Genomic DNA, 21,512 nt, shown 5'->3' with positions numbered 1-21,512 from the left:
GCATCCTCAGCCTAAGACTTCCAGCATGAGTTCTTGGGCATTCCCTCTGGTGAGAGGCATCAGGGAGGTGGGAGGGGTATTCCTGAACCCCAAGCTTAGAGATGACAGAGGACCGGCTGGAGACCCAGGTGCTACAGGTCTGCTTCCCCAAAGGACCTTAAGTTCCTTTTTGAGCTCAAGTACATTCTGTGAAGAAATTCTGATGGATTACCACCAGCATTAGTACCTGAGAAAGGGCAAACCAAGCAGGTAACATGTTCAGTCCCCACCAAAGGCTTTCCCAGTGCCTTGGGGTGAGGGGTGTGCGCAGTGATGACTTGGTGAGTTCCTGGGGTACTCAGGTTAGCCGTACTCCCTTCCCCTGCTCTCAGGTACTGGACAGCTTGCTGGCTCAGTATGGTACAGTGGAGAACTGCGAGCAAGGTAAGAGTGGATAGAGGCGGCGGTAGTGGGGTAGGGGTAGATGGCTGTTGGAGGAGTTGTGGGGGGCGGATGGGCGGAAATCTGCTCTGCTTCCTTTTCTGGTGCCACATCTGTCTGGAACACCAAACAAAGACAGCCAGAGGGTACCGTGGAGGGAGGTAGAGTGGAGTGTCCCAGCGCTGGCTCTGCTACTTCTCTGGAACTGGCTTCTCCTCTGATTAATAAGAGAATCAACAAAATCACTCATTCCCAGCATGGAGTCTGCATGAGCCAGCCAAGGTAGAAACAGGTTCCCAAGATTTTAGAAATAGGTTAAGAATGGAAGCTGTGCGCTAAGTAAATCTGTAGCCCTTTTATTTTAAAAGCTTCGTGACTCTTGGTTTTTGTCTGAAATAATCAACAGGTTGTCTTTTTTGGGTGGGGGTGGGCGGAGGGGATAGAAACTGATTGTCAGCTACATGTCTTTGGTTAATTAAAAAAAAAAAAGCAGAAAACTTTTGCACATATTGATGGGCAGGCAAAATGTTTCTCAAGTCTGGGCCCATGGGAACTTCCCTGCTGGTCCAGTGGCTAAGACTCCATCTCCCAATGCAGGGGGCTTGGGTTTGATCCCTAGTCAGGGAACTAGATCCCACATACCACAGCTAAGACCTGGCGCAGCCAAGAAAAAACAGTAGGCCCACAGTTCAGTTCAGTCACTCAGTCATGTCCGACTCTTTGCAACCTCATGAACTGCAGTACGCCAGGCTTCCCTGTCCATCACCAACTCCTGGAGTTTATCCAGACTCATGTCCATTGAGTTGGTGATGCCATCCAACCATCTCATCCTCTGTCATCCCCTCCTCCTCCTGCCTTCAATCTTTCCCAACATCAAGGTCTTTTCAAATGAGTCAGCTCTTTGCAGCAGGTGGCCAAAATATTGGAGTTTCAGCTTCAATATCAGTCCTTCCAATGAACACCCAGGACTGATTACCTTTAGGATAGACTGGTTGGATCTCCTTGCAGAAGGAGAAATAATAGAAGGGAATTCTAGATCATAAAACGTTTGCTATGATTTTTGAAGTTTCTCCAAAAACTTAAGTTCTTCTCAAATTGCTTAGGATTATATATTATTTTCAGAGGATATGAGCTAAAATAAAATTTGGAGGACTTCCCTGGTGGTCCAGTGGTTAGAAGTCTACCTGCCAATGCAGGGAATGTGGGTTTCATCTGGTCTGGGAAGAGGGAAGATTCCACATGCCATGGGGCATGGTACAACAAAGCCCCGGGTGCCACAACTCCTGAAGCTGGCTGTCTAGAGCCCTTGAGCTGCAGCTGCTGAAGCCCTTGCGCCTCTGGCCCACGCTCTGCAGCAAGAGGAGCCAGAGCAATGAGAAGCCCGCCTACTGTAATGGAGAGTAGTCCCTGCTCGATGCAACTAGAAAAAAGCCCATGTGCAGCAGTGAAGACCCAGCTCAGCCAAAAGCGAATGAGTGAATGAATGAAAATTTGAAGTGATTTGGCCTGGACATAAAGTAGAGCTTGGTCGTTAGGCAGACAAAATGGTTTGAGTTTGCAGATCTTTAAGAAACCTAGACAAGACAAAATATTCATCTCCAAATTCTAAAGGGCCAAGCTGTAAATCACATACTCGCCTGCACAAAGATCTGAGGTGCTGAATCAGTGGAACAGGTTCTCTTCTGCTCTGACCCTGGAGCTTGCTTTTACTGTAAGCACCAGGGCATAACTGGAAGCACTGATAGCCATTGCTCAGTCCTTGATATCCATTGTCCAGGCCTGCTTACATCTTAGACTGATGACTCAGTTACTCCTGGACAGACAGCAGTGGCTTGGGAGCACGTTGGAGAGCTTCACGAGGGGTGCCCGGCAGGGGTCACTGCTAGTTCAAAGGCTCACCAGAGAACCATAACACACCTAATCTGGGGGCGATGCCTGCTCCCTGGAAAAAACAGAATGGGAAGTGTTTGCTTTTGTAACAATAAACTCTTCATCTGCTCAAATGCAGCTTACTAAGCAATGCCCTTTCTGTCCACCCTATGTGAAATTATACCCCTAACCACCACTTCCTTTTCCCTGGTTTGTATTTCTCCATAGCACTCAACCCCTTCTACTTTTTTTCAGGGAGAACATGAATTTATTATTTTTTTTAATTGAAGTATTGTTGATTATAATAGTTTCAATTACACACCATAGTGATTCAGCATTTTTTAAGATTCTACTCCATTGAATGTCATTACAAGATAATGTCTATAACTCCCTGTGCTGTGCAATATATTTTTGTCCTTTGACTGTTTCGTTTACTTATTTATTTTTTGGCTTGTGGGATCTTAGTTCCCTGACCAGAGATCCAACCTTGGCAGTGAAAGCGCTGGGTCCCAGCCTCAGGATTGCCAGAGAGTTCCTATCATTTTACATTATACATAGTAGTTTGTATCTGTCAGTCCATGCCCCCATGCCCTTGATGCCCCCCTCCTTTTTAGTAATCACTAGTTTCTCTTCTGTATCTGTGTTTCTGTTTTGCACGTATATTCATCTGTATTTTTTAGATTTCTCATGGGGGATATCACACATTATTTGTCTTCCTTTGACATTTCACTAAGCGTAATATGCTCTTGGTCCATCCACATCTCTGAAAATGGCAAGATTTAATACTTTTTTTTATGGTTGAGTAATAGTCCATTATCATACCATCTTTTCACCATCTTTGCTTATTATATTTTTTGCTTTCTCTTCTTACTAGTATGTTTAAGCTCCACGAGAGCAGAGGTTTTGTTTGTTTGATTCACTCCTGTATTTCCACTTATCTGGTAGAAGATTCTTGCAGAATCTTCCTCTCCATTGAGATGGGAGATCTCTACTGACAGGCCAGAGAGGCTGAGAGTGGTCTGCACTGCAGTTTTGTGGTAATAAGTGGCTTTGGTATTGTAGGGGGAGGGGTGGATTTTGTTGTTGTTGTTGTTCAAGTCCCCCACTCCAGGGCTGGGCAGTCTCAGTTCAGTTCAGTTGCTCAGTTGAGTCCGACTCTTTGTGACCCTGTGGCCTGAAGCATGCCAGGCTTCCCTGTCCATCACCAACTCCCAGAGCTTGCTCAAACTCATGTCCATTGAGTCAGTAATGCCATCCAACCATCTCATCCTCTATCGTCCCCTTCTCCTCCTGCCTTCAGTCTTTCCCAGTATCAGGGTCTTTTCCAGTGAGTCAGTTCTGTATATCAGGTGGGCCAAGTATTGGAGCTTCAGCTTCAGCATCAGTCCTTCCAATGAATATTTAGAACTGATTTCCTTTAGGATGGACTGGTTGGATCTCCTTGAAGTCCAAGGGATTCTCAAGAGTCTTCTCCAACACCACAGTTCAAAAGCATCAATTCTTCGGTGCTTAGCTTTCTTTATGGTCCACCTCTCACATCCATACATGACTCCTGGAAAAACCATAGCTCTGACTAGACGGACCTTTGTTAGCAAAGTAAGGTCTCTGCTTTTTAATACGCTATCTAGGTTGGTCATAGCTTTTTTCCCAAGGGGCAAACATCTTTGAATTTCATGGCTGCAGTCACCATCTGCAGTGAATTTTGAGCCTAAGAAAGAGCCCTGCTTTCTTGAGCAGGTCTAGGGGACCCGAAATCACAAGACAGTGATGCATAAAGCAGAGGTTAATTTTATTAATTCAAAATGGGGCAAGAGTATGTGGCCAGATCACACGGAACTCTTAACATCCAACCCAAGTCCATTCCCAAATCCTGCCCCCTGGACTCCATGGCAGCCACTCTTGTCAACTTATTCAGCTAGGTGATGATACACTTACATCTGATCAATGAATACTTGAGGGTACTCTAAAATGGATTTAGGTGTTTTCTCAGATCTCTTCAGGGGTGTCCTTACAGACCTTTTCTTTGTCTGATTTCAGTGTGTGATTTTTAACTAGTATAAATTTCTTTCTAAGAATAAATTTATTTCCAGATCGGGGTATATGTGTATGTGTGTGCTCTCTGCTGCATAACTGCTGATATGCACTGTTGACTGCACATCCGTGTGTATGCCTGCTCTCTTGAGGGCTGGCAGGGAAATCTAAGGAAGGCATATTAAAGTTAAAGGAAAATGATAAGCTAATTTGAATTTTCCAGGAGTCGTGATGAAAGGGGCTTGTAGGGGAAATGCTCTGCTTTGTCACTGAAGTATTTCCTTCTTGAGTGCATGGCCCTCAAAGATGAGCCTTTTAAGAACGTCATTGGTGCCATCCCCAGGACTCACTGCTCTAACCCTGATCTCTGTTTTTGCTCCCCCAGTGAACACGGAGAGTGAGACGGCAGTAGTCAATGTCACCTATTCCAACCGGGAACAGACCAGGCAGTGAGTGGACCCTAAAGTGGGATCGGGAGGGTCTTTGTGGTTGTTGGGAGCCAGGTGCCCCTGCTTTGACAAGGATAGGGTGTGTGTGGGCACCAGTCCCCGCCTAACCTCTCATTTTGTTGCAACCAATGCCAGACTCTTGTCTTTTGGTGCAGGAATCTCAAAGGTTCAGAAACCTTCCTGGGATTGATAGGATAGACTTTGAACGGAGAGACCCAAAGACTTCCCCAGAGAAAGTGGGAAATCCTTTTTAGAAGATGCTGGCTTTTGATAGGTCTCTGGTTGCGGAACCATAGGGTCCTTTGCTGTGTTGATGGTGCCATCTAGTGGTGATGAGGAGGAACTGAGACCTAAAAGATTTGTGATGTGGCAGAAGCAGACATTTTATTAATAATATCTCCGGAATCACCTTGAGTCTCATTACATCCACAATTTCTGGCTCTCTAGCCATTTGGTTGAGTCACCCTGCCCCACCCCATTGGTACTGATAGACTTCATTTATAGGCCTTTTGCCACATTTTGCTTTTGATGGCTTTCTCGTTCCTTCAACATGTTGCCTCTCCCCATTTGTTTCCTCCAACCTAGTTTAAAACTGTACCACTTTCTCAGACCTTCAGTTTTCTTTCAGGTGTCCGCTGGGCTGAGAATTTTCTGGAGGTCCCTGTGGCCAATCTATGGGCCTTAACTTGGCTTTAAGTCCACACTTGCTTGCGTCTTACTGCATATTGTTGCTTTGTTAACATTTCTAACCAGCGTCAGCCCAGGGAATGGATGGCACATGGCCTCTCCCTTCAGTGTTCACTAGTCTTGGTTTGCAGACATTCCAGATAGATTCAAACTTCTGCAAGCCACTCTGTTTCCACTTCTTCTGTTTCCATGGAGTTTACTTGGAAACTTGAAATTAACAAGCCAATCCCCAAATTCAATGGAAATAGCTTATTTTTGCTATGCTACCTTATTTGATGTCTTATTTAGACTGGAGGTGTCTCTAAGGTGGAGGTGGGAGTGTGGGCAGGTGGTCATCTCCCTTCCTTCTGGAATGTTCCATGTTGTAACCCAGCTGAGTGCTTTATACCTGGAGAGCATTTGGTGTGATTGGCATGGATTGGAGTGACCAGTAGATTTTCTGTCTGTCCTCAGAGCCATCTTGAAGCTGAACGGCCACCAGCTAGAGAACCATGCCTTGAAGGTCTCTTACATTCCTGATGAGCAGATCACACAGGGTCCTGAGAACGGGCGCCGAGGAGGCTTTGGCTCTCGGGGTCAGCCCCGCCAGGGCTCCCCTGTGGCAGCTGGGGCCCCAGCCAAACAGCAGCAAGTGGACATCCCCCTGCGGCTCCTGGTGCCCACCCAATATGTGGGTGCCATCATTGGCAAGGAGGGTGCCACCATCCGCAACATCACAAAACAGACCCAGTCCAAGTGAGTCTTGGCCGCAGGGGAAGTAGAGGTGGGGCCAGGAGGCGAGGCCCCTCCTGGAAACGCACGGAGGGGTTTCAACTCGACTTTACCTCTTAGGAAATGTTGGGAGATAGAATAAGCCTGGGATGTGCCATTTGGTGGCAGTGGCTGGGCCACACACTGTAGTTGTAAGAAGGGTTTCTTGGTAGAGCTTCTCATGGAGCAAAACTAGTCTTGGGAGAAAGCCCCTCCTTAGTGCTCTGTGACCTCAACACTGATTATCGGTGGCAGCAGGACAGGCCAGTCAGGGACCTCAGTGAGAGGGCATGGTTCTGAGCTGTCTCCCATTGCACACAGCCACCGCTCTCCTTTAAGCTTTATAGCCAATCTGGGGAACAGAACAGGTCATTTTGTGTTCTGATTCGTAATGCACCCCTTTATTGTTTGCTTTTAATTTGACACAGTGTACCTTCCCTTTATAGTTGTTTCAAGGGGGATGCAGCTTCAGAGCTGAGGGCTGTTGATCCCCAGCCCTGGATTCCCATGAAAGATGCCATCGTTCTCGGCTGCCGCCTCCTGACTGAGACAGAATCCATAGCAACAGGCTGCCCTTTCCTTGCCTGTCTCAGTTCCACACTTGGCCTTGTTCCAAGAAGAGCAGGCCTGTAGTTTGTTTTGAGGAGCTTCACCAGGGACAGCTAACCATCCATGTGCTTGTTAGGATCGACGTACACAGGAAGGAGAACGCAGGTGCTGCCGAGAAGGCCATCAGTGTCCACTCGACCCCTGAGGGCTGCTCTTCTGCTTGTAAGATGATCCTGGAGATTATGCACAAAGAGGCCAAGGACACCAAAACGTAAGGCGTTAGCGTCTTTGGGCACTGCCGCCTCCTCAACTTTGAACACAGACAAATAGGGGACACAGAAATTGTACAGCAGGGTAAAAGCTGAAGAACGAATCCTCCTCCTTGTAAATAAGGGCCTGTGTATCCTAGCAGTGCTGTGCCTTCGTAGGCGTGAGCACATGTATGTATATGCGTGTGCATGTTTAGCACAAATAGGATCATCGTGAACAGACTGTTGTACAGTCTGTTTTTTTCCATTGCTGTGCATCAGTACGTAGGCTCACCTTGTTCTTTATTAGCTGCATAGAACTCTGTGAAAGAAAGTTGCACAGTTGTGTCCGACTCTTGGCAGTCCCATGGACTGTAGCCCGCCAGGCTCCTCTGTTCTTGGGATTCTCCAGGCAAGAATACTGGAGTGGGTTGCCATTCCTTTCTCTAAGGACTCTTCCCAACCCTGGGATTGAAGCCAGATCCTCCTGCATTGCAGGTGGATTCTTTACCAACTGAGCCACTAACCCAAAGGTACATAGAATTCTGTGAAAGTGAAAGTTGCTCAGTCATGCCCAACTGTTTGTGACCCCATGGACTGTACAGTCCGTAGAATTCTCTAGGCCAGAATACTGGAGTGCGTAGCCTTTCCCTTCTCCAGCGGATCTTCCTGACCTAGGAATCAAACTGGGGTCTCCTGCATTGCAGGTGCATTCTTTACCAGCTGAGCTAAATTGTATAGTACGCCCATTTGAGAGTATACACTTGGATGAGTTTTTAATACTAGTATATTTACAAAAACCATCGCCGCAGTTAAGACAAGGAACATACCCATCAGCCATAGTGACCGTGTGCCTTTGCCATCTGTTCCTACTTCCCATTTCTCTTCCACTGATCTTCATGGTTCTGTTTGAAAACACGATTTGGTTCTGGTGTTTGTCTCGGAAACCCTCATCTGCAGCGGCCTACCATCTAAGGAGCTTTTGTCCCTCACCTCTTCCCAAGGGCTGACGAGGTTCCCCTGAAGATCCTGGCCCATAATAACTTTGTGGGGCGACTCATTGGCAAGGAAGGGCGCAACCTGAAGAAGGTGGAGCAGGACACGGAGACAAAAATCACCATTTCCTCGTAAGGCACTTTCCTTTCCCTCTGCGAGTGGGATGCCTGGGCCCCCACGGTGGCATATTTCATTATCCATCCTTAACACCTGCCCACTAAGTCGGATACAGTTTCTGCTTATCGAAGAATAGTTAAAGCAGCAATGAAGAGCATTTTTCTGTAAGGGCTGGAGTCCTTCCATCACCGCTGTGGTTAGGGTGCTGCCTCTTCAGTCCTCGGCTGCCGCATGCTGTCTCTCTTGCTCTGCATCTAGGGGAGAGAGCCTGCAGCCAGGGGCCAGGACGGGGGGTCTCCCGGCGCACTGCCAGGCCACAGGGAGAGGACGGACCCAGATCCTTTCCTGAGGCTTGAGCAGGTGCTCCATGTGGTGGCCTGCTTCTCAGGAGGAATCCATTAGCCCCTCTGTGAACACTGTGTCTCTTGACTGTATCGAGAGACTTACCTGTGGGCAGATTACCTGCTCTGCTTCAGAAGGGCTCAGAACATGGATTGTTGGCACCACTGGGGGATTTCCAGCCAGGAGCCCCCTCCTTGCTTACAGTCTGTGCCCAATGTCCTCACCTCCCTGTAGGGAAACCTTGCTCTGGGGATGAGCTAAAAGCCAGAGACAGCTATTCATATTTGCCCCAAACTAAACAGCCTGTGGAAACGGCGTGGCTGAGCTGTCCTCAGCCAGGCTCTTTTCCTGGTCCGGGCCTGTCAGTTGGAAGCTTGACGCTGCTCTGCTCCCTGCCCCAGGCTGCAGGATCTCACCCTCTATAACCCCGAGAGGACCATCACTGTGAAGGGCGCCATCGAGAACTGCTGCAGGGCCGAGCAGGAGATCATGAAGAAAGTGCGGGAAGCCTATGAGAATGACGTGGCTGCCATGAGCGTGAGTGTCGGAGGCCTCTGAGCCGGAGCCACAGCAGAAGTGGGTCTCTAAATGGGTGGGCGTTCACATGCTGCAGTCCTGGGAACATTGACTTTGCTTTTGGACCTCAAGATTGATCAGTCCTTTTAATACTGAATTAATAGGGGTTCTTCATTTGATTCCTGGGTGCAAGTGGGGATCCAGTCTTGGGCTTGGAGGTCTGTGGTTCCCCTGTAAGCTTCGTGTTTATGTGCACTTTAGTGGGGGAGAGGGTTCCTAGTTTTCATCTGGTTTTTAAGGGTGAGTGAGGATGTGGGTCACATGACCAAAAATGTGAGTCCTAGAAGTCAGAGTGGAGAAGGAAGTGGCAGCCCACTCCAGTGTTCTTGCCTAGAGAATCCCAGGGATGGGGGAGCCTGGTGGGCTGCTGTCTCGGGGGTCGCACAGAGTCGGACACGACTGAAGCGACTCAGCAGCAGCAGCAGAAGTCAGAGACCCGTCTCCCCGACCTGGTCGCGGGCTGTGAGTCCGAGGTCTGCCTCCGTCAGAGGGGAGGGGCTGCTGGAGCAGAAGGGCGTCCGAGGGTCTAACACAGTGTCCCTTCCCCTCCGAGGTGGGAACGCTTGTGTGCATGTGAGTGTTGTGAATACCAGAGGGGCAGGCAGGTTTGGGGCAAAAGCATGCCGTTCTCCTGTTTTGGCCCATTCACCCTCCTGTTCAGCCAGCACCATGTACAAGAGCTACCAGGCCCCATCCGAATGAGCCAACCTCTTTCTCTTTGCCTTCTTTTCCCCAGCTGCAGTCACATCTCATCCCTGGACTGAACTTGGCAGCTGTGGGTCTTTTTCCAGCCTCCTCCAGTGCAGTCCCACCACCTCCCAGCAGCGTCACTGGAGCTGCACCTTACAGCTCCTTTATGGTAGGTGCAGGGGACCCTGGGCTGTCCGTGAGATCACTTAGGGCCCAGCTCCTTGTGGGAGCCTGATACTTGGTAATTTACAGGGAGCGGGAAGGGCTCCCAGCCACTAGCGCTAGCTGTCCGGAGCATCAGCCCTGTAGACAGCAGCCTTGGATGCTGGGAGCACTCTTCGTCGTCTTCTGGTCCAGCTTCTTTTGTTTGTCCCTGTGGGGCCTTGGGAGAGCTGCAGAGCAGGTCGCCCAGGCTGGTGTCTGGGTGCTGCACCCCTTCTTGACAGTGCAGGGCAGGGCCATGGAGGGGCTTCCGGGCTGTGCCCCTTGATGCGAGCTGCACTAATGACATGTCCTGTCTTGGCAGCAGGCTCCAGAGCAGGAGATGGTGCAGGTGTTCATTCCTGCCCAGGCGGTGGGCGCCATCATCGGCAAGAAGGGGCAGCACATTAAACAGCTCTCCCGCTTCGCCAGCGCCTCCATCAAGGTGACCAGCTCTGTTCTCTTCTGGTTCCCGGGGTGGGGGGGGGGGCGGCTCTCTGCTCCCATCTCCCTCTCCTTTGGTTCTCAGACACCCCATCTGCCTAGCATTAGGGCTCTCTCCTGTGGGCTCCCAGTTCCTTTTGCTTTCGACTTCACTTTCAGACTAAGGGAGGAAGTGGTATCGTAGCACAGGAGAGCTTCAGTTCAGGCAAGACTGACTGGGTTCAATCCCAGTTTTTGAGCTGTAGTACCTGAGCCTTCATTTCCCCGTCAGTATAGTAGTGATGAGAATAATCTGAGATGATGCAGCCAAAGCCCCCAGCTCAGTGCTTGGTGCACAGTGGTTGCTTGGTAAATTTTAGCTGTTTCCACCTTCCCTGGTCAGGGAGAACCTGTCGCAGTGAACAAATACTTAGTTAAATTTCACAAGTCTAAAGCCATTGGTTTTAGTGGTCTGCAAGGTTTTGGTCAGATGGAGTCTATGTTCTCTGGTGAATAAGGGCTCCCAGAGATTGTCTAGGAGATCAGTCCGTTCCCCTCTACTGCCCCCACCACCAGTGGTCCCTCTTGGCAGGACTCAACTGAACCCCTCTGGGCAGTTAGCAGGGAGGTCCTACTTAGAAAACGTCAAGAAACAAATGCGCTGGTGCCCTCGTAAGAGTTTTGACACAGGCGCAATAGCCTTGGGTCCGGGGTGTTTGTTCTTCACTTTCTAGGCCATCAGAAGCGGGAAGTCGAAGCAGGGTGTTGGTAGGGTTCTGGAGGAGGGGGCGATAGAGCGCTTATCTGTGACCACTGTTTGCTTTGTAGATTGCTCCTCCTGAAACTCCAGACTCCAAAGTTCGTATGGTCATCATCACTGGACCCCCAGAAGCCCAATTCAAGGTTCTGATCTTTATTGTTTTTTCGAGTAGGACCCACCCAGGGGAATCAAGTTTGCGTGGGAGTGCAAATCTGCATCAGATTTTAAGCTTCCCTGTAAATTCGGGGCTGCACAGCTGCTTTCAGACTGACATCCAACTTGCATTCTTTTGCCTTCCCTCTCTGCTTCCTGAGAGTGGATAGGCACACAGGAAAAAAGGCCCTCTCCTTGCCCTCTGCTGTAGTGACTAAGGAAGGCTCTTCTCTCCTTTATGTCCTTGCTGCGTTCCTAGGTTCTCGGACTTCTGACAGCCAGCCAAAGAGCTAAGAAAGTCTTGCTCTGATGTAGGGAGGGATGGAGAATGGGGACAGCCCTAGGCTGTGTACAGTGACCAGCAGCCTGCCACTGAGTGACTCCTCCACTTGCCGCTCAGGGCTTGACTTGCCATTCACTGCTTGTCCGAGTCCACGCAAGCCTCCCAGACCCCTCAGGTCTGGTTTGTGGTTTAGGTACTGTATTCGTCTGGGGAGTTACATATTCATATTCAGTTACTTTGCCCAGGCCTCCCAGTGTTACAAGTGAGCAGGAGTGTTGACAGGTCAGTGCTGTGGACCCTTCGCGCCGCCTGTCCGAGGTGGTGATCTGCCCCTCACGAGGGAGTGGGGCGTGGGGCGCTTCCGTCTGTCATGTATACCTGTATTGCCAACATAACAGTGACCTCCTTTTCTCAGGCTCAGGGAAGAATTTATGGAAAACTCAAGGAGGAGAACTTCTTTGGTCCCAAGGAAGAAGTAAAGCTGGAGACCCATATCCGGGTGCCAGCGTCAGCAGCCGGCCGGGTCATTGGCAAAGGTGGCAAGACGGTGAGCCATGAGGGTCAGGTCGGAAGCTCTGGATGTTAGTCCCTGAGCCTGACAGCTCTGCCCTGGCCCCCACTTCCCCAGGCTGAGTGACCTCTGAGTGTGAGTCACTTGGTTGTGTCTGACTCTTTGCAACATGGACTGTAGCCTGCCGGGCTCCTCTGTCCGTGAGATTCTCCAGGCAAGCATGCTGGCGTGGGCGGCCATCCCCTTCTCCAGGGGCTCTTCCAGGTCTGCTCAGCCTTAGTTCTTGCACTTTGCCCCTTTACTTGATTCTGCTCTCCAAGCTCAGCTCCTGAATCCTCTAGTTTCTACCAGCTAGTGACTAAACTTCTTGCCCCTTCCTCCACTGCCATCCACGTTTGACACTGTCAGCACTCAAGCTCCTCTCTGACCTGTCCTCTGCCCTCACCCCTGCCCCCAGGTGAACGAGCTGCAAAATTTGACAGCAGCTGAGGTGGTGGTGCCAAGAGACCAGACCCCTGATGAGAACGACCAGGTCATCGTCAAGATCATTGGGCATTTCTATGCCAGCCAGGTACATGTGGCACTCCCCCGTCACAGGAGGGTGGCAGGAACCTGGGGATCAGAGGAGCGGGACTCTGCCTGCCTCTGGCCTGGGTCACTCTTCTCTTCCAGGTGTAGGGTGTGATGTGTAGATGTCTTATTCCCTCTTAAGACTGTAGGAACAGTGATTTGACTGTTTTCGTAGGTATGTTATGTACAGTAACTATTAATGTTACATGTCGTATGTTATATGTTGATAGTCTTTGCTGTCGTCTAACCACGTGGTCCTTCTCTTTTGCACTGGAGAAGAGAGATGGGTCTTAGCGCTGCCCAGTCTGGTTTGTGGGGTGACACCATGGGTTGCCCTTTTCCAGGGCATTTCCTTCACCTTTCCCAGAACCACTGCTCCATCCTTGCTTCCAGTCCTTCCAGCTTCCTGGTCTCGTCCTGGCACCCACCATCCGTTTCTGTGCTGCTTCCAGTGAGCCCGGCAGCAGTGCCCAGTGTTGTGACTGACCCCAGAGTCTAGAAAGGAGGGCAGGTATCAGATTCACATTACAGGATGACTGAAACTAGTGGGGTTTTCCTAAGACCCCCGATTGTTGGAGCTAGAAGGCTGTGAAGGCTATTGGATACCACCCCTTTCATTCCCAGAGGATAAGCTTGTTAACAGGTTTGTGGCCCACCTGAGGCTGCTCATGAAATCAAGGGCCAAACAGGAACCCAGACCCCAGCGTGGTGTGGTAACTTTCTCTGACAGTCCTTTGGGAGCCATTAATAGAAACCTATATTCAGGTCAGGAAGCAACAGTTAGAACTAGACATGGAACAACAGACTGGTTCCAAATAGGAAAGGGAGTACGTCAAGGCTGTCTTGTCACCCTGCTTATTTAACTTATATGCAGAGTACATCATGAGAAACGCTGGGCTGGAAGAAGCACAAGCTGGAATTAAGATTGCTGGGAGAAATATCAATAACCTCAGATATGCAGATGACACCACCCTTATTGCAGAAAGTGAAGAGGAACTAAAAAGCCTTTTGATGAAAGTGAAAGAGGAAAGTGAAAAAGTTGGCTTAAAGCTCAACATTCAGAAAACGAAGATTATGGCATCTGGTCCCATCACTTCATGGGAAGTAGATGAGGAAACAGTGGAAACAGTGTCAGACTTTATTTTTTTGGGCTCCAGAATCACTGCAGATGGTGATTGCAGCCATGAAATTATAAGACGCTTACTCCTTGGAAGGAAAATTATGACCAACCTAGATAGTATATTGAAAAGCAGAGATATTACTTTGCCAACAAAGGTCCGTCTAGTCAGGGCTGTGGTTTTTCCAGTGGTCATGTATGGATGTGAGAGTTGGACTGTGAAGAAAGCTGAGCGCCAAAGAATTGATGCTTTTGAACTGTGGTGTTGGAGAAGACTCTAGAGAGTCCCTTGAATTGCAAGGAGTTCCAACCAGTCCATCCTAAAAGAGATCAGTCCTGGGTGTTTATTGGAAGGAATGATGCTAAAGCTGAAGCTCCAGTACTTTGGCCACCTGATGCAAAGAGTTGACTCATTGGAAAGACCCTGATGCTGGGAGGGATTGGGGGCAGGAGGAGAAGGGGACGACAGAGGATGAGATGGCTGGATGGCATCACGGACTCAATGGACGTGAGTGTGAGTGAACTCTGGGAGATGGTGATGGACAGGGAGGCCTGGTGTGCTGCGACTCTTGGGGTCGCAAAGATTCGGACATGACTGAGCGACTGAACTGAGCTGAATAGCCACTAAAACTATCTTAAGATTTGTGGGTGCTCCTGCTACGCCAAGCACCATTCTACGTGGTCTCTGTTAACTCACGTCATCCTCATAACAACCTCATGGTACAAATGAGGAGCATGAGGTTAAGAGAGGAAATGATGTATTCAGGGATGCAGAGGAGCCAGGATGTATTAAATACCGAAGGGGGGTATTTTTTGTTGGTTAGAATGAGAACTAAATGAAAAACTTTGTAAACCGTTACGCACAGTGCTGACAGGAGGCATTAACACATAAAAATATCGACTGCACGTTCGTTCTCCAACGTAGACCAACTTTTCTCTTTAACCAAGAAAATCAGTCACTCAGCTTATGGAAAGCGGACATTCTGATATTTTTCTGTCAAGTGAATCACAGTTGACAGTTGGTTTCGCTCACCAAACTTTTGTTCATAGGGAAGATATTTTTAAGAAGGAAAGAGTTAAAGATACTGGTCCTTTGTCTTCTCCACTTTCACGGTGGAGCTTACTTCACTACCTTTTGGTTATTCCATTTCATCCCCTTTCCGGGGATACTTATGTGCATAGTGGAGTTGTGATTGGTGACAAGGCCTCCTGATTTTTGACCTTCTGACAACACATACCCCTGGAAACTTAGGGAGTTCCCCCTTGAGTTCAGAAATGTGGGTAAGCTTGGTCATGTTTTAAATTCTGATGAATGACTTTATACTGCTTTTCTCCTCCATTCCCCTGTATGAATCCAGTGGGTGCTCAGGGTCTACTCAGAGGCAAAGAAACTTTCTGTCACTCTAACCCTCAGCCTTCTCTTACCTTTCTTCTAAGTCCCATGTGATCTATTTGTTGCCGGGATCCAGACCCTGGTGGCCTGTCTCCCCAGTAGGGCTGTCAGATCCTCACTCTCAAACGTGTTCTCTCTGCAGATGGCTCAGCGGAAGATACGAGACATCTTGGCCCAGGTCAAACAGCTGCACCAAAAGGGACAGAGTAACCAGGCCCAGGCCCGGAGGAAGTGACCAGCGCCTTCACGTCGACCCCCATCGTGTCGGCTGAAGGACAACAGGCCGAAATCGAGAGCATGATCTCCCCCGCAGGCCTGAGAATGAGCGGGAATCAGGGACACTTGGGCCGGGATGTAGATCAGGTTTGCCCACGTGCTTGAGAAAGTTGTTCCAGTGAGGAACCCTGATCTCTCAGCCCCAAACACCCAACCAATTGGCCCAACACTGCCCACCCCTGAGGGTGTCACCTTGGAAATTCTAGCTCAGGGTGCTTTTAAACGTGGATTGTTTTAAGTTCTCCAGGTCCCATCGAGAGGGTTGGTCAGACCCCAGTGGGAAGAGAAATAAAATTTCCTTCAGGTTTTTAAAACATGCAGAGGGGTGTTTTAATCAATCTCAAAGGATGATTTACTTCTTGACCCTAAAGCCCTTCCAGCCTTCTCCTCCTTGGTTTATTGATTAAAATACCTCTATTCTCGTGCCCTGACATAACCTCTTCCTGTATTCACACTGGTTAGCTCATCTTTCTGCTACTGGCAAAAGTGGGAACCAATGCATTGCTTTGTGTATATTATTGACTTGAAGGGAGAAGACACATCGGCATCTGTAGATTAATTCCAATCCCTTCCTAACCAACCTATAGGAACAGCGAGTAATAAAGAATGGGAGAGACAGATGATTAAAATATATAGTAATCCACGTTTAAAAGGAGTGCCCTTGTGGCTGATGGATTCCAGATCACCACCTTGAGAAACTGGTGCAGTTCAAATTGCCCGCACGGTCGGGGCTTCCCCACCAAGATTCCCGCCCTGTTCATGTCCCTCTAACCATGAAAGTCCCACGTCATGTCCAGGAGCGCATGGGTGGTACTGACTGCTCAGCGGGACAGGGGCTGACCGCTGTACTGTCCCTGATTCCTGCCATTCTCAGGCAGATTTTATATTTTTTTAAAGTCTATTTTAATGATTGGATACGAGCACTGGGAAGGGGACCCTCACTCCCCTTGATAAAGTCTCAGTTCCATGGAGGACTTGAGTGGCCCCAAAGGCTGCCACTGTGCCCTCACCCCGGCCCGTGTGCTCTCATAAGGGCTGGTTCCCAGAAGCGGGGGTTGCGGGGCACTCCCCCACCACGGCACTGTTCCCTTGGTGGTGGTGGGATGTGCAACCCGACCCTGAGCTCCTGAAAAAGCTGAAGTCCATCATTTGGCATCTGTTATGAATATTTAGTAAATCGGAGAGTATTTGCTTCTGTGTTTATCCTAGAGGCATGTTTAACTGATGGTTTCTGCCTCCACGAGTCATTGGCGTGATGTTATGTGTGCCTAAAAGAAACAATTCAAAATACCAGCAGCATTATGCACAAAAGGGTAAACAAGCTTAATTTATTAATTTTTTCCAGGCTCAGTAAGGTCCCATTTTAAGTTCAGCCCTCGTGGAAGACAGCAGGCATCAGTTAAATGAGGTTTGGCCTCCCCTCCTCATGTGCTGATCGTCAGTGCATATTAGCCAGGTGGTGCACTTTAGCTGCCTTGGACAATGCTATCCAGTGTGCTGGGAAGGGAGGAAGGCCTCTGCGTGTGGAAGAGCCCATGCTCGGGACTCCCCTCCTTGCAACATTGCAACAACAGTAACAACCAGACAACCGTGACATGTGGGCGGAGTCAGTCAGGTAATGCTGTGCGCAAAGTAAACTACCTCAAGGTATGAAGTTACCTCAGCAATTACTTTCCTTTTTGTTCCCCCCACCTCTCTTTTTTTTTTTTAATCTTTTTTTTCTTTGCGGCTTGCTGATATTTTATATAAAAAAGAAAAGCAAAGCAAAAGAGAAGCTGATAGTCTTGAATATTTTATTTTTTTAATGAAAAGAAAAAAATGAGAAAGTTATGTTTCATAATTTCTTACAACATGAGCCAGTGCAACTCTTTAGGAAGTCTCTATGGAGAACAGGCCCTGTGGGAAAGGCAGCCGGCGCTGCCCCTTGGAGGGAGGCCGGGCCCGGAGGGAAGGCCCAAGTGTGAGAGAGCCCAGGGCCAGGCTCTGATCTCTAAGCCACCCACCTCTCCCAGGAAAATCTTGCCTGATGAGATTGACAGGCCCAGCAGAGCTGTGGCCCCAAGGGCGAAGCAACAGCCTCCAACAGCTGGCCTGTGGTCTCCCCTCCCCCCTTTGGTTAAAGGGCACCCCGGTTGTTTTTTCCCACCAGTGGTGCTGTTGAGATATTTTAAAGTATTGCCTCCGTTTTATCGAGGAGAGAAATAATAACTAAAAAACATACCCTTAAAAAAATGTATACTTCTCTAAAAATATGGGAGCCAAGATTCCATTGGTGGACGAGACAAAGCCACCCTCTCAGCCTCAGAGAGGCCCATCTGGCTTGTCGTTGCAGTGCTTTTCATTTATTGTGACTGTCATTTCATTTCAGTCCCATCTTGCCATTTTTGGTCTTTATCAGTAGACCAGGGGACAAACAGATAACTGGCCCTTCTGTCTCCTCATCTTCTCGCGATTGATATGATTGATTCTAACAGTGGACCCACACTTACAAATCCTTGATTTAGGGTGGTGGGTGGCAAGGAGGGGCAAGGGATTTGGGAATGTAACTGGGGACGGGTTCCTGCCTCGTTGGTGTCTTGTCACTTTCTTCCCATGACGATCCTTTGTAGACCCCCAGAACTGTCTGCCCCAAAGAGGAGGAAGCAGGAAAGCCTCTAGAGATGATACCAGGCCAGTTTATTTAAGCTTCCCATCTGTCCAAACCACAGAAAAGGGTCTCCCAACTTGTGTTTCTGGCTCTATATGCTTTATTCCAAAATGAAGCAGATAACTTCAGACATCGGCCATTTAGTGATTTAAGGTGAATTTCCAGCAGCAAGCATGCTTTGATATCTGGTTCAAACTGCCATCAGAATAAAACCCCCCACAGTACCTGAAATGTGATTGTTGCAGTGTTCAGTTTCCTTGGGATCCTGCTCCCATCACACCTGCAGCCCACATCCTTTCCCTCTGGCTGGTTCAGCTCCCAGAAGAGACCAGGAGTGTGGCAAGGGACTGTCAAACCTGGATTCGGCATGGCTGATATTTGCCCAGAAGGAAAATTGTGCAAGTTACACTACCGGAAAGCAAAGGAATATGGTTTGGTGGTTAAAGTCTAGCAGGATAAAGGGCTTGTCTTGGTGGTTCCACCTTTGACCTCTGGGCAAGGTCTTGGGGCAACTCCGCCCCCTGCACATCACCTCCATTTCCCCATCCTTGGTGAGATAACAAGTTAATGTGAAATGCACTTGAGAGATTTGGATGATCTGAAAACAGTGACTTTTAAAAAAACAACTTCTGTGCTCTGATATGTGTGTGAGCTACATATATATTTTTAAGAAAAGACCATCACTTTTAGGATGTATTTTTTAATTCTGTGGAACATGTGAAAAAACCAAAATGGTTTGATTCCCTGACTTTGAAGCTGCGTCTGACAGTGACACCCAATGGCCCTTGAGGGCCTGGTTGCCTTTTTCGGTTTGGGTCGTGGACTTGGCTCCTCGGAGGGGCCTGGGGAGGAGAAAGCCGTTGTTAGGGACAGGGAGTTTCATCACCTTCTGCTCTTTCCTGCGCTCCTCTCTGTCCTTTCTCAGTCTTTTTTTCCTTTACCCTGAGCTCTCCACTTCTGGGACCGGTGGGGGCTGTTCTGTTAAGTTATGCCTCACGATTGGCAGAAGAGACCCCATATAAAATCCAGAGGACACTGGAGGGGAAGCCTCCAGTTGGTTCTGTGTGTCCATTTTCCCCTGTGCCAAAGACAGGCTGTGAGAGACGCCATCTCTGAATCAAAGCAATAACCATCCTTTGAACCCGTACCTGGGCTGTCTGAGAGGGGGAGCGGTCCCGGGAACTGTAAGGGCTAAGAGACCCGGCCCTTCCCTTCTGAGGCTCCCGGGGGATGTGGGGGCGGTACGTGCCAGGGCACGGGGAGCTGAGAAGGGGGCCAGTGGCTCCGGTTGCACTTTGGGGAAGGAGGGGGTGTGGGGCTGCTCCCTGGGAGGCTGCGCTCCGTCCCCCGCCCCCACTGCAGAGACAGCACCGCGAGTTCTCTTCAGGCCCGGCAGACTGGCAGCGAGGAGGGGCCTCAGTTAACTCTCCAGGGTGCCTTCCCCTCCTCCCACCCCAGACATACTCTCTGCCGCACTGGGAACAGCGGTGCTGTGTAACTACCTCACAGAGCCCCCAAGGGACCGCCCGAGCTTCTGCCTCTAGTCCCCCTTCCCTCCTTCCTCTCACTCAAGGGTGGGGGTCCCCCTCCCCCCTGAAGTGTTGATGCGGAGGTCCTAGAGGCTTTGATGTTCAAAACATGCCAACTTTCGCCTATTTGTTGAAAACCGGTAGGAGAAAAACAGCACAGCCTGCCCCCGTAACTGCAGGAAGATGGAAGAGGGATCCTCGGTGCCAGGGGACATAAAGCCATTTCCCTTCCAAACTCTTGGTGATTTAGAGGCAGGGCTTTTCTCTTGTATGCAGACTTAGGGCAACACCAGCTGAAAACTGCAGTTTCTTTCTTTTGGATACATAAGGCTTCTCTATTGGGGTACAGGACAGGGAGGAGGCCTCATGACTGAAGGTGGATTCAGAGGGTGAGGGCCGGAGCCCCAGCCCTGACCCTCAGCCCTGTGCACCTCCTTGGGGGCACAGTCTGATGGCACCATTACTGGTGCCTTGTCTGGTTGAATCTGGATGGACGAGACAAAAGAATTTTTTTCTTAAATGAAATAGCAGGAAGCTCCTCGGGGCATGTGTTTTGAGTAACCACAGATGATGGATGCTACGAGTATAAATGGATTAACTACCTCAATCCTCACAGTGAGATTAGAACCGAGGGCTGGGACTGGAGAATGAGGGGGTGGATCCCAGCCAGGAGGAGTGAGCTGAGGCTTGTGCCACAGAAGGTTTGTTCTTGAGTAGGCATGCCTGCTAGGTACTCATTGGTTGGGTTGAGAGGACTGGTCATGAGGCCCCCCCTTTCTGCCTTCCTCGGCCTGGGGACCCTTGCTTCACCTCTTCCCTGCAGCCTGCCCTGCCCTCACCTGCCATATCTTGTTGGACCAGAGGGGGAGAGGACGGGCCTCCTGTCTTCTACCAGAGGGGGGCAGCCTCCTGTCTTCTACCAGAGGAGGCTGCCAGGAGGTGAGATGTGGGGCCTGGCCTGGAAACTGCCACTCGGCCCCACAGCCAGGAAGCCTGGGGAAGCCGAAGTTAAGACGTCTTCAACAGGGTTTCTCTGAGATTCTCCACCTCTACCCCTTCCCAGTGTTCACAGGGACGGTGGGCTCTGGAGGTGGAGCAGGATCCCTTATCCTGAGAGGCCGAGGGCCTGTCCTCTGGTCGTCAGGAGCCTTTGTAGTCGGGGAGTTCCACTGGGCGATCCCAGCCCCTCCCCACCCTCTAATGGACCTCCTCATAGAAGCCCCATTTCACTTTTGTTTTATCTACCTCTTAGCAAGACAATAGAGAGAAATTAGGTAGTGGCAACTCCACTTGCTTAGATTAGGGGGGGAAAAAGATTTCTTTTTCCAAAGGAAAAAAAAAATATTACCTTAAAAATACTTTCCAAAAAATTAAAAAAAAAAAAAAGCCAAAAAAAAGTTCTTAAGAGGGAGACATTTTCCAGTGACCACTGGATTGTTTTAATTCCCTAAACTTTTCTCTTTTTTTTCCCCCACAAATAAGTTTCACTCTTTGGCAATTTTCTGCACCTGGTCTAAGATACTGTGCTATTCTAACAGGTACAGCTTTCGCAGTCTGCCCCCCTGGCTTTTCCCACCCCGCACCTCATTCCTGTCAGTGAGTTCCTGTCTGTACTCTCCCTGTTGCTTCTCAGCCAGCTGACTTCACTCAGCCCCACGGAACAAAGGCTAGGCTTTGTGTGTGTTGCTGCGGTGCTGAAGTCTGGACTCACCATTTCAACCTGTGGAGGGCGGGGGCGGGGGGCGGGGGCGGGGGCGCTTGTAACCCTTTTGTGTCAGGTCTCCGTAACCTACTGCAGTGTAAAGGTGTTCAGAATGAATTTCAGCAGATAATGAGTTAGGAGGAATAAGCATTCTCTACCACCACTTGAATCCTCCCCTTCCTCCAACATGTTGATTCTAATCCCAGGAACCAGAATAAGAGAG

At 49.5% G+C, this 21,512-nt stretch overlaps 1 protein-coding gene across 2 annotated transcripts in view; it reads left to right on the top strand.

Moving 5' to 3' along the window:
- IGF2BP1 (insulin like growth factor 2 mRNA binding protein 1) overlaps positions 1–15,731 on the top strand; it is a 40,186-nt gene extending 24,455 nt beyond the window's left edge. The window contains exons 4-15 of one of the 2 annotated variants that reach the window (XM_069543203.1): positions 372–423; positions 4,706–4,769; positions 5,910–6,191; positions 6,892–7,026; positions 8,008–8,130; positions 8,860–8,995; positions 9,771–9,893; positions 10,251–10,370; positions 11,177–11,251; positions 11,960–12,091; positions 12,513–12,626; positions 15,278–15,731. In XM_069543203.1, coding sequence (XP_069399304.1) covers positions 372–423; positions 4,706–4,769; positions 5,910–6,191; positions 6,892–7,026; positions 8,008–8,130; positions 8,860–8,995; positions 9,771–9,893; positions 10,251–10,370; positions 11,177–11,251; positions 11,960–12,091; positions 12,513–12,626; positions 15,278–15,370 — 1,449 coding nt within the window. In that variant the 3' untranslated portion in view covers positions 15,371–15,731. The remainder of the gene's footprint in view (positions 1–371; positions 424–4,705; positions 4,770–5,909; positions 6,192–6,891; positions 7,027–8,007; positions 8,131–8,859; positions 8,996–9,770; positions 9,894–10,250; positions 10,371–11,176; positions 11,252–11,959; positions 12,092–12,512; positions 12,627–15,277) is intronic. The other variant, XM_069543205.1, reaches the window with a different exon arrangement.
- Positions 15,732–21,512: the final 5,781 nt, after the last annotated feature.

The sequence above is a fragment of the Ovis canadensis genome, chromosome 11 (genome assembly GCF_042477335.2).
Source record: "Ovis canadensis isolate MfBH-ARS-UI-01 breed Bighorn chromosome 11, ARS-UI_OviCan_v2, whole genome shotgun sequence".
In the NCBI taxonomy this organism is placed as follows: domain Eukaryota; kingdom Metazoa; phylum Chordata; class Mammalia; order Artiodactyla; family Bovidae; genus Ovis; species Ovis canadensis.
This window is presented reverse-complemented; position numbering and strand designations above follow the sequence as displayed.